An 18,221-nucleotide genomic window follows, 5' to 3' on the forward strand; every position below is an offset into this window, starting at 1 on the left:
AGAAGCAGAGTGGTAGGGAAAGTACCAGCTGAAGCTGCAGAGGGAAGGGTATCCCAGAAAGACAGGTGCACGGTCACGGGTCTCCTGTCACTCCCCGGGAGAGCTGCGGCCCCTAGGCAGGTGCCTGGTCACGGGTCTCCTGTCACTCCCCGGGAGAGCTGTGGCCCCTAGGCAGGTGCACGGTCACGGGTCTCCTGTCACTCCCCGGGAGAGCTGCGGGCCCTAGGCAGGTGCACGGTCACGGGTCTCCTGTCACTCCCCGGGAGAGCTACGGGCCCTAGGCAGGTGCAGGGTCACGGGTCTCCTGTCACTCCCCGGGAGAGCTGCAGGCCCTAGGCAGGTGCAGGGTCACGGGTCTCCTGTCACTCCCCGGGAGAGCTGCGGGCCCTAGGCAGGTGCACGGTGGGTCTCTGAAGTCATTCGGCTCACGCCCAGTTGGCCACAGCTTTGAAGTCAGCCGGATCCTGGGGCGATGTGGTCGGGGGCCTCCATAGTTCAGACACAGCTGCTTCCTTGGAGTGTTGTGGCCAGAGGCTGTCCACCTACAGCCCATCCCCCAGCTCCTGGTCCTCAGCTCCTGCCTTTGCTTGCCCCTCCGCCCAGTGACTGCCACTGGGACCCTCAGAGCAGACGAGGAGCGCTGGCTTTCCAGGGACAGCTGCAGTCCTCTCTCGCGCTCTCACAGCTGCCCCAGGGCTGGCCATGGCACCTCCCACGCCTCCCACAGGGCTCCGGTTTCTCCTGCTCTCCACGCTGGTCTCAACTGCCTAACTATAATCCGGAAACCACCCTCCCTTGGCACGGCTTTTCAACAGAGAAGCTCTCGGAAAATCCTTCGAAGGCTTTGCGTTTCCAGTGTTTTCCCAGCCCTTCCTGGCCCCGCCTCTACCATGCTCAGCCCTCCCTGAGCTGCCCCAATCCTGCGGACACTGCCTCCTCCCCCTCCTCCCCCTCCCTCCCCTCCTCCTCTTCCCCTCCTACCCTCCTCTTCCCCCATTTCTCTCCTCCTCCTCTTCCCCTTCCTCCTCCCCCTGTCCCCCATTTCTCTCCTCCTCCTTCCCCATCCTCTTCCCCTCCCCTTCCCCCTCCTACTCCCCCCACTCCCCACCTTTGCCCCTACTCCTCCCCTCCTCTTCCCCTCCCTCTCCTCTTTCCCCTCCCCCATCCCCCATTTCTCTTCTCCTCTTCCTCCCTCTCCTCCCCCTCCCCTCCTCCTCTTTCCCCTTCCTCCTCCCCCTCCTCTTCTCTTCCTTCCCTCTTTTCCCCTACTCCTCTCCCTCCTCTTCCCCTTCCTCTTCCCCCATTTCTCTCCTCCTCTTCTTCCCCCTCCCCTCCCCCCTCGTCCCCCATTTCTCTCCTCCTCCTATCCCCTCTTCCCCTCCCCCTCTCCCTCCCCCTCTTATTTTCCCAGAATGTCTCTAGTGGCACTTCCCAGAGCACCTGGGGCCACAGGCTGTCACACGCAGCTCCCTAGCTGAATTCCTTGAGCTTGGCAGAGCTGCCCTTTGCAAGCGCCTCCTTTTCTCTAGGTGATTCATCCTCTGCGTTCTTGCTGCCCGCACACCCTGGGGACCGAGGTCAGGAAGCAGGGAGCGGTGGGGTGAGGGAGGGTTTCCACTGGGAATCAACTGTGAAGACGGTTGTGTTTCAAGCCTCTGCTTACATCGCGTGTATTTGCGTTCTGGGCGCGGAAACCTAAGCTCCCCTCGCTCCCACCACTCGCAGAGAAGAAGAAGGCGGACATCGTGTTCCTGCTGGACGGGTCCATCAATTTCCGGAGGGACAGCTTCCAGGAAGTGCTGCGGTTCGTGGCGGAGATCGTGGACACGGTGTACGAAGAGGGCGACTCCATCCAGGTGGGGCTGGTGCAGTACAACTCCGACCCCACCGACGAGTTCTTCCTGAAGGACTTTTCCACCAAGAGGCAGATCCTCGACGCCATCAACAAGGTGGTCTACAAGGGGGGCAGGCACGCCAACACCAGGGTGGGCATCGAGCACCTGCGGACGAACCACTTCGTGCCCGACGCCGGCAGCCGCCTGGACCAGAGGGTGCCTCAGATCGCCTTCGTGATCACCGGGGGCAAGTCGGTGGAGGACGCCCAGGACGTGAGCCTGGCGCTCACCCAGAAAGGCGTCAAAGTGTTTGCCGTGGGCGTGAGGAACATCGACTCCGAGGAGGTGGCGAAGATCGCGTCCAACAGCGCCACCGCCTTCCGCGTGGGCAACGTGCAGGAGCTGTCGGAGCTCAGCGAGCAAGTGCTGGAGACCCTGCACGACGCCATGCACGAGACCCTGTGCCCCGGCGGGTCTGACGTCTCCAGAGGTAGGCCCCTCCGTGTGCACGTTCCGGTCCTGCGCGGTCCTTGTTGGCCAGTTCTGGGGCCCCTGGGCTGGTCCATGGATCCCTGAAGCATTTGACTACTTCAAACATTTGCCAGGGCGGGGGGGGGGGGGTGTCCTGGCTCTCACCTGGCCTCAACCACAGGAAGTTCTTCCTGATCCTTATTACCCATAATGTTACTTCCTGGCCGGCGCCGTGGCTCACTAGGCTAATCCTCCGCCTTGCGGCGCCGGCACACCAGGTTCTAGTCCCGGTCGGGGCACCGGATTCTGTCCCGGTTGCCCCTCTTCCAGGCCAGCTCCCTGCTGTGGCCCGGGAGTGCAGTGGAGGATGGCCCAAGTGCTTGGGCCCTGCACCCCATTTGAGACCAGGAGAAGCACCTGGCTCCTGCCATCGGATCAGTGCGGTGCGCCGACCGCAGCGCACCGGCCGCGGCAGCCGTTGGAGGGTGAACCAATGGCAAAGGAAGACCTTTCTCTCTGTCTCTCTCTCTCACTGTCCACTCTGCCTGTCAAAAAAAAAGTTACTTCCTCCCCCTCTGAAATTCCCCCAATAACTCAGATTTATTGATTACTGTTCCTGAGCAGAGGCTTGCCAGACCAGCTGCTGGCTATCAGAGAATCTGCATCCTCAAGAGAACCACTCTCGCAGCTACTGTCACTTGTCTCTGGGAGGGAGGCAGGAGCAGCCACTCCTCAAAGCTCAGACCAAGGTGGCGTCTTGCCTGGAGCCGAGGTCCCAGCACCTGGCCCGGGTGGCACCTGTCGCAGGCCCTCGGCTCATCGCTGGTGTCTCTCCTTTCAGCCTGCAACCTGGAGGTGATTCTGGGCTTTGACGGCTCCAGAGACCAGAACATCTTTGTGGCCCAGAAGGGGCTCGAGTCCAAGGTGGACACCATCTTGAATAGGATCAGCCAGATGCAAAGGATCAGCTGCAGCGGCAGCCAGACGCCCACCGTGCGGGTGTCCGTGGTGGCCAACACGCCCACCGGCCCGGTGGAGGCCTTCGACTTTGACGAGTACCGGCCCGAGCTGTTTGAGAAGTTCCGCGGGATGCGCAGCCAGCACCCGTATGTGCTCACGGCCGACACGCTCCGGCTGTACCAGAACAAGTTCCAGCAGGCCTCGCCCGACAGCGTGAAGGTGAGCGGGGTGCACGTGCTAGCGGCCGGGGACGGCCGGATGTCCCCGGGGGTCCTGTGGGAACACTCCCTGTGTGCGCGTGCCGAGTGCCCATCTTCTCCGTGTTTTCTTTTTCCTAAAGAGTTATTTATTTATTTGAGAGGCAGAGTTATAGATACAGAGATGGAGAGACAGAGAGAGAGTCTTCCATCCGCTGGTTCACTCCCCAAATGGCCACAATGGCCGGAGCTGGGCTGATCTGAGGCCAGGAGCCAGGAGCTTCTTCCAGGTCTCCCATGCAGGTGCAGGGGCCCAAGTTCTTGGATCATCTCCTACTGCTTTCCCAGGCTATCAGCAGGAAGCTAGATCGGAAGTGGAGCAGCCAGGACACGAACTGGAGCCCATATGGAATGCCAATGCCACAGGCGGAGGCTTAGGCCACCACACCACAGAGCCAGCCCTCTCTCCGTGTTAACCGACTGGAATTCCATGTAATATCTTGTGCATTTGGCCCATTTTACTTACACTGCAAGGAAAATCCTGGAACCAGTACTTAGGCTTGAATTCAGGTTTAATTACACACTTGCTCAGTGAATGAGCCGTGTTCCCTCCTCACAGCTCTCATTGCATACACGGACACACGCAGGTGCACACACACACATACATGCACACATACACACAGGTGTACACACATACACACAGGTGCACACAAATACACACATATATACACACAGGTGCACACACATACACACGCAGGCGCACACACACATACACACATGCAGGCACACACATACATACACACAGGTGCACACATACACATACACACAGGTGTACACACATACACACAGGTGCACACACATATACACACACAGGTGCACACACACAGGTGTACACACATACACACAGGTGCACACACATACATGCACAGGTGCACACATACACATACATACACAGGTCACACACATACAGGTGCACATGTACATATAGACACAGGCAGGTGCACAAGTACACATAGACACAGGCAGGTACACACACATACACACATATACATACACAGGTGTACACATACACATACACACACAGGTGTACACACATACACACATATACACACAGGTGCACACATACACACAGGTGCACACACACACATGCAGGTGCACACACATACATACACAGGTGTACACATACACATACATACACAGGTGTACACACATACACACAGGTGTACACACATACACACACGCAGGTGCACACACACATACATACACAGGTGCACACACATACACACAGGTGCACACACACATATACACACAGGTGCACGCATACACATACACACAGGTGCACACATACATACACACATATATACACATACACAGGTGCACACATACATACACACAGGTGCACACACATACATGCACAGGTGCACACACATACATGCACAGGTGCACACATACACATACATACACAGGTGCACACATATACAGGTGCACATGTACATATAGACACAGGCAGGTGCACAGGTAGAGTGACCCTTGGTGACCCCGGCCCTGGGTCAGCACTGCAGGCCGGGCTCTCGGTCCCTCCCGATCTCTGGTTTCCTTGGGGCCGGGCTGGGGTCCGACTTCTCCTCTGTCTGCAGGTGGTCATTCACTTCACTGACGGGGTGGACGGAGACCTGGCGGACTTGCACAGAGCTTCCGAGGAGCTCCGGCAGCAAGGTAGGTTCCGGGGCTTTCTGAGTCGGGGAAGCACACCCGGGGGAGGCAGGTGCCTTGCTCTCCTGGGCAGAGACCTTTGTGTTGCCGGTGTTGTCCGAGGGAGTGGCCTGCGCTGGGGGACTCTCTCCCGGGCTCCTGCCCTTCCATGCCCGTTGGCGTCACAGTGCGGGGAGGCCAACAAGGAGCCATTGCCTTCCATGGGCACTTTCTCACCAAGTCCCAGCATGGCCCTGCTGGCCCCACGACCCATCCAGCTGGGAGGGCGTGTGGAACACGTGGAGGGCTGACTGTGTGACTCCGTTATGTCAACCAGGCATTGACTGACTGGCAAAAACCTTTGCAATGGTTTCGGTTTCCAGTCACCACAGCTCCGAAGCACTCCAACAATTAAATAAAAATATGTATAATTAACATACAGTAAATAGTGTAGGCCTCCCTGCTGGTAAGCCACCAGGTCCATGGGCAGATGCGGTATTTGAACGTTCGTTTGCTTTGGAGTTTGGAGACCAAAAATGGATGCCAACCCCCAACATGAAGGAGACTTCTTTTTTTTTAAAGATTTATTTGAAAGTCAGAGTTACACAGAGAGAGAAGGAGAGGCAGAGAGAGAGAGAGAGAGAGAGAGAGAGAGAGTCTTCTATCCACTGGTTCACTCCTCAGCTGGCCATGATAGCTGGAGCTATGCTGATCTGAAGCCAGGAGCTAGGAGCTCCTTCCGGGTCTCCCACATGAGTGCAGGGACCCAAGCACTTGGGCCATCTTCTGCTGCTTTCCCAGGCCACAGCAGAGAGCTGGATGGGAAGTGGAGCAACTGGGTCTTGAACTGGTGTCCATACGGGATGCCGGTTCTGCAGGTTGCAGCCTTACCCGCTATGCCACAGCGCCGGCCCCCGGAGGGGACTCTTTGGCAGCACGGTTTGTGACGAGCGCTCTGCTAGTGCCGACTTTCCCAGCGGCAGAGAAGAGACTGCGCCCCCTGAGCCGGAGCCAGGGTTTCTCTTCCCCCACTGCACCCTGCTGGGGCAGCACGCCAGCGCCCGAGGGCTTACGTGTGGATGACCACAGCAGACCACTTCCTGTGTTCATACTCCCAGCAATACATTTAGTTAGTGGTGAGCTAGAGGGATCATTCAATGGAACCCAGAGTGTCAATATTGCGACTGCTCAGAGCAGCTGGTTAGCGTGACGAAGGCTGCTCAGGTTAAAGGTCAGAGTTCATGCTGGGATTTTCTCAAAAAGCGAGAACGGCGGAGAGAAGCCGTTACAGCTGTGCAGCGCCGGGCGCTCACGGAGCACGCGTGTTTCCCCCCAGGTGTCCGAGCCCTGATCCTGGTGGGCCTGGAACGCGTGGCCAACCTGGAGCAGCTGACCCAGCTGGAGTTCGGGCGGGGCTTCATGTATGACAGGCCCCTGCGGCTTAACCTGCTCGACCTGGATTACGAACTCGCCGAGCAGCTGGTGAGCGCCGCGGCTTCCACACAGGCCCGCGTCTCAGGAGAATGGAGTCCGTTACGGCCCGGGGCTGGGCAGGGTGTCTGGGGTGGGGGGTAACGCAGGTCATCTGATTCCCCTGGGACCTGCCTTGTGGCCGTCACCCGTGTGAATGCTGGAAGTGGAGCTGGCATGTGGCCGGAGAGGCGGCCAGCGGGCACCGGGCTGCAGGCGTCCACATAGAGGCCCGTGGACCCCATGTGTCCTTTAGCCTCTTTGAATATTTTTCATTCACAAGATGGCAGGAAATGCCAATCAGGGCGATGGCCCGCCCCAGGCAGAATGCACTGTCCATTGATCCGAGAGCCGGCAGGACGGGGTCAAGAGCAGGCCTGCCTGGCCGGAGGAGTCTTTTCATTGCCTCTCCCTCCAGCTGCCTTTGGCCAAAGGAAGGGGCCTCCAGGGTGCTTCCTGGTCCTCACCCAGCCCAGCCTTTCTCTGGGGCTGGCCGCTGGAGGGGCTGCCACCGGGCTTGGGCGGGGGGTGCAGTGACAGCTCTGGGAAGTGCGTGGGGGCAGGGTGCCTGGGGGCAACACGGCCATGAGTTTGGCCCAGGGACCTGTAGGTGGGATGTGTCCTTCCCACATAAGGGCAGGGGCCAGGGTGAGATGGCAAGGCCAGGTGGTCTGCCAGGTGCTGGGGGCACTGTTGACCTGGGGTTGTGGCCCTTGTGGCTCAGAGGCCAGCGCCCCTGGGGCCTGCCCTGCCCCACGCCGTGGTGCAGCCGTGCTCTGTGACTCTGACCAAGCTCTGAGCAAGGGCGCGGCACGCATCTCTCTGTGGGAGCCCATTCCAGCCCCAGCCAGCTGCAGTTTTGGGTGAGTGGAGTTTAAACACATGGAAGTGGTTCTTATAATTTGAAAGTTGAAAATCTGCGTTGGAGAATTCAGGAAAGACCAAGCCCATGGATAAAATGGGTCTTACCTTGGTCGCTGTTTCTCCCCCTCACCCTGACTGCCAGCGGCTGGACCTCAGCCCGGCTCCTCCTTAGAGCGGATGCCGTCTGGAGTGACTTCCTCTCGCCCGTGAAATCCACCTGCATCTGATTTTTACCTTTAAAAGCCTATTTGTCACTTTTTTAGGAACTCGTTGACAGTTGAACATTTCTTTCCGTTTGCTAGGACAACATCGCCGAGAAAGCTTGCTGTGGGGTTCCCTGCAAATGCTCGGGAGAGAGGGGGGACCGAGGCCCCATCGGCAGCATCGGGCCAAAGGTAGGGCCCTCTTCTCGCGTGGCCTTGGCTGGGGAACCTCCCCAGGGTCACGGCCCAGAGGCGGGAGAGGGAAAGGAGAGTTCCCGAGTGTGGAGCAGGTGCCTGGCCAGGGCCCCCACCCTGGAGATGGCCCAGGGAGGTCCCGCATCTGCCCTGGTTTCTCCTCCCACGGGTGAAGGAAGCTACTCTTCAGCACATTGGTTCTTGGCTTCATCAAAGAGCGTGAGAACCAGGGGCATCACTGGCGTGCGGCCGGGCGTGCCGCTTTGCCCTAACGTAGTAGGAACCGGCAGCCTTTCTCGGCACAGCGGCAGCCGGCAGGGAACCCCGGGACCCGTCAGGTCCTAGGCAGCAGCCACAGGGGGGCGGGGTTTTCCCAGGGCCGCGTGGAGGGGCTCGCGGGGCTGCTGCGGGCTCCGACAGACGCACCTGCTTCCTTTGTTCAGGGTGTTTCTGGAGAAGACGGATACCGAGGCTATCCTGGAGACGAGGGTGGACCTGTAAGTGCAAATCCGTCTTACTCCTTCCGTCTTTTCCCCGTGTGCGGGGGCGGGGCGGGTGTGGAGTTCGCAAGCTGTCCTGTTGCCAGATGCGCTTCCCATTGGGAGGAAACTTCCAATGCCCTTAGCGACTTTCCTCGGCTCTCTACCCTGCCGTCACAGTCAGGTGACCTGAGGGCCACAGGCGCGGGCTGTGCTCGCTCTCTGAGGGAGGGATCAGGTGGGCCGAGACAGGGAGCTCCGTAGCCGGCATCCACACCCCATCGCCGGCGTCCACAAACAAGACTAAGATGCAGGCAGACGTGGAAGTGAGCTGGGGCGGGGGCTGGCGAACCGAGCCAGGGCTGTAGGGCTACCCGTCAGGGTGGCCGCCTGGGGGTGTGGCTGACCCGGGCGTCAGCACCCAAGAGGTCGAGTTAAGGGGGTGGGGATGAGCCTGGGACAGATGCAGCTTGGCCAGGCTTTGAGGTGCCAGAGTAAGGTCTCAGCTTAGGACAGGAGTGGTGGGGCCCCTGCTGGGGGGTTGGGGGTCAGGGCTGGACCTGGCTCTGCTGAAGAGCTGGGAGCCACAGCTGTGCTGGGGTGCAGCCAGGCTAGCAGAGTCCCCCCAGGGGCCACTGGCTGCCCTCTGTGCTGTGACCCCCACGGCTCCGTGCCCTCTGGGACCTGCAGGTTCAGGGGCGCTGAGGGGCTCCGTTCACTGACACAGACCCCGTGAGGACGCGGGGACGGGGACCGGGAGCGCCCGCGTGCGATGCCTTTCTCTCCCGCCACAGGGTGAGCGCGGTCCGCCTGGCGTGAATGGCACACAAGGATTCCAGGGCTGCCCGGGCCAGCGAGGCGTGAAGGTGCGGTGTGGGGGATGGGCGGTGTGGGGGATGAGGGATGGGGGATGAGGGATGGGGGATGGGCCCTCCCTGGTCCCGGCGGGAGGGCAGGCTCAGTGTGCAGGCCGGAGTGACCCAGTTTCTCCAAGTTTTCCTAGGAGAAGGGCCGCTCCGCCCACTTTTGCTGATCACGGTCAGCAGTGACCTCTTCCCGGCAGTGTTGGGCAAGGCCAGGCTGGAAGGGGCCCGGGCGTGGAGGGATAGGGAACACAAGCCTCCAGCATTTTTAAAGATCTGTTTGAAAGGCAGACTTACACAGAGAGGTCTTCCATCTGCTGGCTCACTCCCCACATGGCCCCAACGACTGGAGCTGGGCCAACCCAGAGCCAGGAGCCAGGAGCTTCTTCCGGGTCTCCCGTGCGGGTGCAGGGGCCCAAGGACTTGGGCCATCTTCCACTGCTTTCCCAGGCCATAGCAGAGAGTTGGATGGGAAGTGGAGCATCCCAGACTTGAACTGGCGCCAACATGGGATGCGGGTACTGCAGGCGGTGGCTTTAACCCACTGAGCTTTCCAGTGCCCCGCAGGACGCCTGGGGAAGAAGCCACAGGAGCCAGGCTCTGCTCCTGAATTTCCAAACGCAGAAACACTCGCGAGGGTGGGAATGGGAGCACCGCGGATGCTCCTGCCCAGGGACCAGCCACCTAGTGGGGCTAATCTACCTCCCCCTGCCCCCTTGCCTTCCAGGGCTCCCGAGGATTCCCCGGGGAGAAGGTAAGCCTGCTTTTGTTTCTTTGGGGGTGCCTGACCCGTAGCTCTCAGCTCTCCCATCTGCCACGGCAGCTGTGTGGACTCACGTGTCTGTGCTGTTCCCCTCAGGGCGAGCTGGGCGAGATCGGGCTGGACGGGCTGGACGGTGAAGAAGTGAGTGATTCCCCCTCTGCCCTTGGCTGCCGGGACCCCACAGAGCCCCGGGACTGACAGCTCGGCTGCCGCAGAGCCGGTGCCGGGCCTGACCTGTGCTGCTTGTCTTTGGCAGGGAGACAAAGGGCTGCCCGGGACCTCGGGAGAAAAAGGGAGTCCCGGGAGAAGGGTGAGTGGACGTCCAGGGCGGCGCCCTGACCGCGAGGGTGCTAACTGCTGACGTCTCCATGGGGACGGCTGCTTCCTTCACTCTGTGTGTGTGTGTGTGTGTGTGTGTGTGTGGATGTACTTGTTTATTTGAAAGGTGGAGTTACAGAGAGGAGACAGGGAGAGGGATGGGAGGGAGGGGGGGAAATCTTCCACCTGCTGGGTCACTCCCCAAACGGCTGCAATGGCCAGGATTGGATGAGGCTGAAGCTGGCAGCCTGGAACTCCATCCAGATCTCCCACGAGGTGCAGGAGCCCAAGCGCTTGGGTCATCTTCCTCTGCTTTCCCAGGTGCATTAGCAGGGGGCTGGATTGGAAGTGGAGCAGCCGGGACTCAAACTGGTGCTCATATGGGATGCTGGTGTCACAGGTGGTGGCTTAACCTCCTGCACCACAATGCCAGCCCCTACTGGTGTGTTTTAAGCCCACCTCCTCCAAGTAGCCCTCCTGACCACCCCTGGTGCTGTGTCTGTGATGTCCTGGGCAGACACAGGACATTGGAGAGAGGTTGTGAAGGTGAGAGCTGAGTACAAATAAACCCTCAGTGGGTGGCTCAGAGCGGTGCTCCACACGCACGCGTGGATTGGCTGAGCGGAGCGGAGCCCCCTGTGCCTTGGTGAATGAGTGGATGGTGAACGCTGTTCTGTGTGAGGTGTACAAATTGAAGAGCGATTTTCAGAAAATTGAAAAACCGACGAGCAGCACGAGGAGTGCAGTCAGTGCAGTTGTGTGTGTGACGGCTCTGGGCGTGGTAAGTAGGTTTCAGCCGCTCGTGCCACTGAAGTGGGACAACCCCGAGAGATGATGCACCAGTTAGCCTGCTGGTGCTGTGTGCTGTCCTGTCGTGAGTCTCAGATACGCACGGTGGGACTCACTGGGAGATGCAGAAGCACCGGAGTTTTAGCTTCCGCTTGTGTTTTTCACCTAGGGGGATAAAGGGCCGAAAGGTGACAAGGGAGAACGGGGCGACGTCGGCATCCGCGGGGACCCGGTGAGCGTGGGCCTGTGCCGGGGCTTGGGCCAGGGCTGTGGGGGGCAGGGAGGGTTTTAGGGTGGGTGTTGCTTTAAGAGGCACTACACCCTGTGTGGCTCACCCCCTATCCTTGGTGTTTCCAGGGTGACTCGGGACGGGACAGCCAGCAGAGAGGACCCAAAGGAGAGACAGGTGACCTTGGCCCCATGGTAAGTGCTCCGTGTTCCTAGCCCCTCTCTGGGCTGAGGGTCACAGGGACGACACTGACGTGGGCTCATCCGCAGCCAGGGGCGTGGACGTGGCCTTGGGAGCTGCAGGGCCACGAGAGATTAGGGAGAGTCCCGCAGAGCCGGCCCCGTGTGCAAAGAAGGGCAGCCCCTGGGGACCCGAGCAGCCTTCACATGGCGGGCTGTGTCTCAGCAGAGTTTGCCTCCCTCAGGTGTTTTGGGAACGTGCTCGCTGCCTGGTGGCTTGCGGTGGCAGCGGCGGCACCACGGGCGCAGTGCTCCTGCCAGTGCCGTCCCTCTGCAGCCGGGCCGCTGTGTCCAGTGCCTCGTGCAGTGTGCAGGACGTGACGGCCATTGCCAATGAGAAGCTCATGCCGCTTTTCTCTCCTGCACCAGGGTCTCCCCGGGAGAGATGGCGTTTCCGGAAGTCCCGGAGAAACTGGGAAGGATGTGAGTGTCCTCCGGGCCCTGGGGGGCTCTGCAGGGGGTTCTTCGGGCGAGCGCCCCAGGATCTTTGCATTGTCAGCCTGCAATGCTTTAGTTGGGGAATTTAAGGGCTCTTAAAACCCCTTCCTTGTCTTGGTCTATTGCATGTTGTGGTAACAGCAGTGCAGGCTGGGGTTTGTAGTGACCAGAAATTTGGCTGGGTCGTGGTTCTGGGGGCTGGTGCGTGGGGAGGGCCCGTGCCCGGCACCCTCTCTTGGTGGAAGGCAGCCGGGCAGGAGAGGCAGACTGGAAAGATTTGGATGTTACCCACGCCCTGCTGCATACAGAAATTTTTCCTTCCTGAAACTATTCTGTGCTCTATCACTTCTCTTTCCCTACTCCTGTTTCCGTCCCCTACAGAAAAACATCCAAAAGATGCTGTTAAGAGTGATACCTTCAGTGCTTCTGAATCCCACTAAATATTAAACAATCCAAATAGAAATATTGATCCTGGGGGAGTGGGAGAATAAGAGGCAGGAGGGTGGAAGGGGGTGTACGTTTGTTGTTTTCATTATTTGTGTGTGTGTTGCTGCTATGGAAACAATGGAACTAGACTCAATTTTTTTCTAATGTAATTTTTTTTTAAAAAAAGATGTATTTATTTATTTTAAAGGTGAAGTTACAGGGGCAGAAAGAGAGAGAGAGAGAAAGAAAGGTCTTCTATCCACTGGTTCACTCCTCAAATGGCCACAGTGGCTGAAGCTGGGCCAATCCAAAGCCAGGAGCCAGGAGCTTCTTCCAGGTCTCCCACGTGGGTGCAGGGGCCCAAGCACTTGGGCCATCTTCCACTGCTTTCCCAGGCCACAGCAGGGAGCTAGATCGGAAGTGGAGCAGCCAGGACTTGAACCAGTGCCCATATGGGATGCCGGCACTGTAGGCAGTGGGTTTACCCACTACGCCACAGCACAGGCTCCTCTATTGCGTCTTGCAGCTGCTTTTTGGAGATAGTTCAGGAAGGGATGAGCAGAAGAGCCCTTTGCTTGCCTAATACGTCAGTCCTGGGGGAGAAAGGCTGACGCCAGCGTGATTTAGATGACGTGCACGAAGCCATGTGAGAGCTGCCAGGGTCCCCCAGAGCAGGCCCCTGGAGCTGGAGAGGACGGTCCCTGTGTGGGGGATGGCCAGTCCTCGGGGAAAGTTCTGGAAGCTGGTGGGTGCCTACCTGAATGAGCCATTACAATCTGGTCTCTGGGCAGAACGAGCCAGCGTTGGCTTCGTGAAGTGACTGGGGATTCCGTGGGACGTGGAGTTCGTTTTATCCATGCGTGAGGTAGAGGCCCGAGTTTGGATTTCATTATGGTCTGGGGCCCTCGTGGACTCAGTCCTCTGCCTGGCCGTGGGGCATCCTGCCCCTCCCTCAGGCTTTGTCGTGGAGGAGGAGAGGGTCCCCCACCCACCCGACACTGTCCATGGTGCCATTATCTGTGGTACGGGGATGGAATGGTCACCCAGAGATCCCCGGGCTGGTGCCCTGGGCGTGGACAAAGAGGTTCCTAGGTGGATTAAGCAGATATGGCACAGGGCGGTCCCCGAAATACGCACCCTTAACCCTGAATGCATAATTCAGGAATTCAGCAAGCCCACCGCGGAGGACACCCAGGAGGCAGGAATCAGGCTCACCCGGGCAGTGAGCCCACAGGTCTGAGCCGTGGCCCCCGCCACGGCGTATCCAGGAAGACTTGCCAAGCTGTGAGATGAATGAGTTCCCAATGTTTCAGTTCACGTGTGTGCGCTCGGGACACTTGGCTCTGCTGCGCGTGTGTTGGGTGTGGCCGGGAAGACTCCCACTCTACTGATGCATTCCATGACAGCCCACTGCAGCGAGGATGACGGCAGGGAAGCAGGCCGCCATGCCTGTCACATTCCTCATCTGCGCTTGGCTGGGCTGTGCAGCCAGAAGCCGTTACTTTGCTTGGCAGAGCCGGGGGGATTCTTGGCACTTCCACTTGGGTGCCTGACAGAGGCCGTGTGGCTGGGTACCACGAGGCGCGCCTCTGGTCTGTGGCAGCAGGGGTGCCGGCCGTGGGTGAACACACAGGCTAAGTCCCAGGGAGCCTCCGGCTCCATGCCCGAAGTCCCCGGGCCCCCCCTCACTGCCCCTGTGACTTCTTCCTCCACAGGGTGGCCTTGGCCGGAGGGGACCTGCAGGAGCTAAGGTGAGCCGTGAGGCCGGTGCCTCTATTTAGTCCCCGTACGTGGCTCAGCAAGTGCCCCTGGGAGACGGTCCCTCACGGGGCCCACGTGCGGTCCAGCGGGCACTGAAGCATCCTCCCTGCCTCCCGGGGCTGGCGCAGCTCCCACAGCTCTGGCCACAGCTGCCGTCTCTTCTACCATCTCCATGCACCACTTCCACAGTGACTTGTGGAGTGGTCCCCAGCGGGGACATGGGGGCGAGAGGCAGAGGAAGTGTCTGAGGATAGGGCGGCCTGGCCAGCACCCCTGCCTCTCCTGCCCCTGCTCTGGCCATCAGCCGGCCACAGCTCTGTGGGGTGTCAGTGCTCTCACCTTTGCGAGACAGGTGCAAACCATCCTCGTGTCACAAAGCTGAGACCTGACAGTGAAAACAGAGAGCGCCAGAGACGATTGCTCTGAGCACCCAGCGTCTCGCCCTGAGGGTGGCCCCGGCATCGTCTGGAATCCTGGGAGGGCTGTGTGTCCCCTGGTTTAGAAATGAAGGTAGAATGGGAGCTGCCGTCACTGTCAATCACTCTGACTCCTCCCCATCTTCTGTGTCTCCCAGGGCAACAGGGGTAGTCCCGGCCAGCAGGGCTTCGCGGGAGAGCAGGGCACCAGAGGTGCACAGGTCAGTGCCCGCTCCGTGGTCGCGTGCCTAGGGACGCTCTGTGGGGACACTCGCCAGGTGGTAAACTAGGTGGTGTTAAACTCGTCGTTTGAAAGTGGCCCATGGTGTGTTCTCGGAGTGCAGCCCTCCCTCATCTCACCTGGGGATGCTTTTCCCAGCCCCGAGGGACGCCCTGTACCCATTGCACAGTTGGTCCTCGTCATCCCGCACCCGAGCCCTTGCCACCGCCCCTCTCCTTCCTGGGTCTATGGACTTGCCTGTTCTGGACATTGCCCGTGGACAGACCAGTGACATGGGCAGCCTTCCGGGTTCCCGGGGCCGTCTGTGTTGTAGCGTGTGTGGGGATTTCGTTCCTTGCCATGGCTGTGGCCTGTCCCGCTGCACAGGTGCAGGTCGATCTAGCAGGGAGTGGGTCCGGGGGCTGTTAAGAACAGATGCCACTCAGACGCTCCTGGTAGACACTGACGGTGGCCGCTTCCCTCCCCAGGGCCCGCCTGGTCCCACAGGGCCTCCAGGGCTGATTGGTGAACAAGGCATTCCGGGACCTCGGGTAAGTGTGTCTCACGGGGACCCCCTGCATGTAGCGAGGTGGCGCTGCATTGCCCGGGCAGGCAGAGGGGTCCAGGGCCGACCAGTGGCCCTTCAGCCCTGCTCTTTGACAACACTGCCCCTGGGTGTACCCTCTGTCCTCGCAGCAACTGCCTGCCTGACCCCAGCAAGTGAGAGACCCCACTTCCTATAGTTCAAAGCCTTCCTAGTGTGCAAAGCCCCTGGGCAGCAGGCAAAGGGAGGGCGGCCCCTCGGGTCTGAAGCCCTGGGCTGGAGCTGTGAGTGTTCTGCACGGCGTTTCCCCCTCGGCCCCCAGAGCCGGGCTCCGGGTCAGGCGATCACGGGAGGCCACGTGAGCCGCAACACAGAGCCCGCGCCTTACGTGCGCTGTGATGGCAGATGCCACACCCGTCCCAGCCCGGACGATGCTGGACAGAAATGTGTTGCTGTTGCTGACCCAGGCGCAGGTGCCGGACCACTCCCAGTTCTGGCTTCTCTTGGGCGAGCGGTGACGCTGAGGCCGCCACCCAGTCGTCTGTTGCAGGAGACGGCAGCGCCTGGTACACTGGGCCTGAGCCGCGTGGACGCACCGCGCAGGCAGGCGCGGGCTCGGCCAACGCTCGCTTACAAAGTCCTTGTCTGGCTGGAGGACTGATGCCTGTCCGGCAAGCTTCTGCCTGGCCAGTGGGCCCAGAAACATCAGTCACCAGCTGTTGGGGGCACGTTTCTGGGCTGAGTGAGCTGCACCCTCCTGGAGGGGCTATTTGCCGATGTACTCGTTCAGCCAATAGGCGTTCCCGTGCCCTGTGGGGACGTGGAACAGGAGTGCAAAGACAGCCACGCGAGGCCGGGCTTGTGTCCAGCCAGGAACTCCAGGCCGTGCCCATTCTCAGTGCGACTCGCATTTGTCCGGGGACACGGGCATCGAGGGACCACTCGTGTTCCCACTGGCGAGGACTCCGGCACGTTTGTGTGTCGCCGGCCCCAGTGCCGCGTGCGCACGCCTGAGAGCTGGGCTTGGCGGCGGCGGCACAGGACCCCTGCCCTGGGCGGGCTCCGAGCTCCATGTGGCAGGAGGCCCTCCTGGGCGGCCAGCAGGACACTTCCTGATGATCCTTTCTTGTGTTCCAGGGAAGCGGGGGAGCTGCAGGGTCTCCGGGAGAACGCGGCAGGATCGGGCCCCTGGGGAGAAAGGTTTGTGGGGAGGAAGCAGACATTTCCCGGGACGGGGACCCCGCCCTGCTCGCTCCCTCTCCTGTGCTGTCTGTCTGTCCATCCATCCATCCACCGGCTGAGTTTGCACGTCCCTGCGGCCCACCACTGCTCATTCCCACTCTGGTCTCCCCTGGGCGGAGGGGCTCCGTGGCCGCCCTCTGCCCACCATCGTCACGGCCGCCCTCTGCACTCCTGGAGCTGGCCTCCTCCTACCCAGAAGTTGTCATCAGCTGGGGGCCACCCCGTCTGTCCTGGCCTCGGTGGGTGCCGACCGTGAGCCTGCGCTGGGCCCTCGTGTTCCACGCTGCGGACACGGGCAGTGTGTACACCCCGGCTCTGCCAGCTAGCTGGGAGCATCCACGGGACCAGAGTCCTTCGACTGGGGCCAGCAGCAAGGCTGATACGAAGGCTCCCTGAGAACTTGCTTCTGTCCATCTTGAGAGAGTCCGGTTGATCGTAACCGTCAGTGAAGGCCTGTGTCCACGCGAGCCCTCTGTGGTCTGCTGAGTTTCGTGGCTGAAGTCAGCGTGGCACGGCTCTCTGCCACCCTGTCTCTGCTCTCTCTCCCTCTTCCCGTCAGCCTGTCCCAGTGCTTTTCCAGGAGTCCACACGTGCACGTGGCCTTGGGCGCTTAGTTTCAATGCCGTCATTGTGCGCCTTCGTGGGCTGTCCCGGGGTATTCCCACAGGCGTGCACAGCGTGTCACCAGGCCAGGGCGATTGCACTGCTGTGTGTTGGGAACAACTGCGCTTCTCTCTTCTAGTTATCTTGAGAGACGTGTCATAAATTGCTGTGAATATAGCTGCCCCCTGCGCTGGGGCACGTCACGACGGACGCTTCCGTCCCGCTGTGCTTTTATCCTTCTGTTCAGCTGTATGCGGCTCCTCCTGTCCGACTGCACTCCATTCCTCCTGTCTGGCTGTGCTTTTATCCTTCTGTCCAACTGTACGTGGCTCCTCCTGTCCCACTGTACTCCATTCCTCCTGTCCGGCTGTACCCTATGCCTCCTGTCTGACTGTACTCGCCCCCTCCTTTCCGACTGTACGCTCTTCCTCTTGTCCCGCTGTACTCTTCCTCCTGTCTGACTGTTCTCTGGTCCTCCTGTCTGACTGTACTCTGCCCCTCCTGTCCTGTACTCCACCCCTCCTGTCTGATTGTACTCCATCCCTCCTGTCCGGCTGCACTTACTCTGCCCCTCTTGTCCGGCTGTATTCTGACCCCCCTCTCCAGCTGTACTCTGCCTCTCCTGTCCAACTGTTCTCTGGTCCTCCTGTCTGGCTGTACTCCACCCCTCCTGTCTGATTGTACTCCATCCCTCCTGTCCGGCTGCACTTACTCTGCCCCTCTTGTCCGGCTGTATTCTGACCCCCCTCTCCAGCTGTACTCTGCCTCTCCTGTCCAACTGTTCTCTGGTCCTCCTGTCTGGCTGTACTCCATCCCTCCTGTCCAGCTGTACTTACTCCACCCCTCCTGTCTGGCTGTACTCCGCCCCTCCTGTTCTATACTCCGCCCCTCCTGTCCTGTACTCTGCCTCTCCTGTCCAACTGTTCTCTGGTCCTCCTGTCCGACTGTATTTCAGCATGTGTTATCCAAGCGCCCTGTGTCCCCTCTATTCCCAGCCCCTAGTC

General features: G+C 60.1%; 1 protein-coding gene across 1 annotated transcript in view; it reads left to right on the forward strand.

Moving 5' to 3' along the window:
• COL6A3 (collagen type VI alpha 3 chain) overlaps positions 1-18,221 on the forward strand; it is an 88,174-nt gene that overhangs the window by 43,589 nt on the left and 26,364 nt on the right. Inside the window, exons 11-27 of the mRNA XM_051838217.2 lie at positions 1,726-2,325; positions 3,148-3,485; positions 5,101-5,179; positions 6,492-6,637; positions 7,792-7,884; positions 8,331-8,384; positions 9,161-9,232; positions 9,957-9,983; positions 10,089-10,133; positions 10,249-10,302; positions 11,269-11,331; positions 11,457-11,522; positions 11,937-11,990; positions 14,147-14,182; positions 14,767-14,829; positions 15,317-15,379; positions 16,510-16,572. Coding sequence (XP_051694177.2) covers positions 1,726-2,325; positions 3,148-3,485; positions 5,101-5,179; positions 6,492-6,637; positions 7,792-7,884; positions 8,331-8,384; positions 9,161-9,232; positions 9,957-9,983; positions 10,089-10,133; positions 10,249-10,302; positions 11,269-11,331; positions 11,457-11,522; positions 11,937-11,990; positions 14,147-14,182; positions 14,767-14,829; positions 15,317-15,379; positions 16,510-16,572 — 1,916 coding nt within the window. The remainder of the gene's footprint in view (positions 1-1,725; positions 2,326-3,147; positions 3,486-5,100; positions 5,180-6,491; positions 6,638-7,791; positions 7,885-8,330; positions 8,385-9,160; positions 9,233-9,956; positions 9,984-10,088; positions 10,134-10,248; positions 10,303-11,268; positions 11,332-11,456; positions 11,523-11,936; positions 11,991-14,146; positions 14,183-14,766; positions 14,830-15,316; positions 15,380-16,509; positions 16,573-18,221) is intronic.

Source organism: Oryctolagus cuniculus, chromosome 3 (genome assembly GCF_964237555.1).
Source record: "Oryctolagus cuniculus chromosome 3, mOryCun1.1, whole genome shotgun sequence".
Lineage (NCBI taxonomy): Eukaryota > Metazoa > Chordata > Mammalia > Lagomorpha > Leporidae > Oryctolagus > Oryctolagus cuniculus.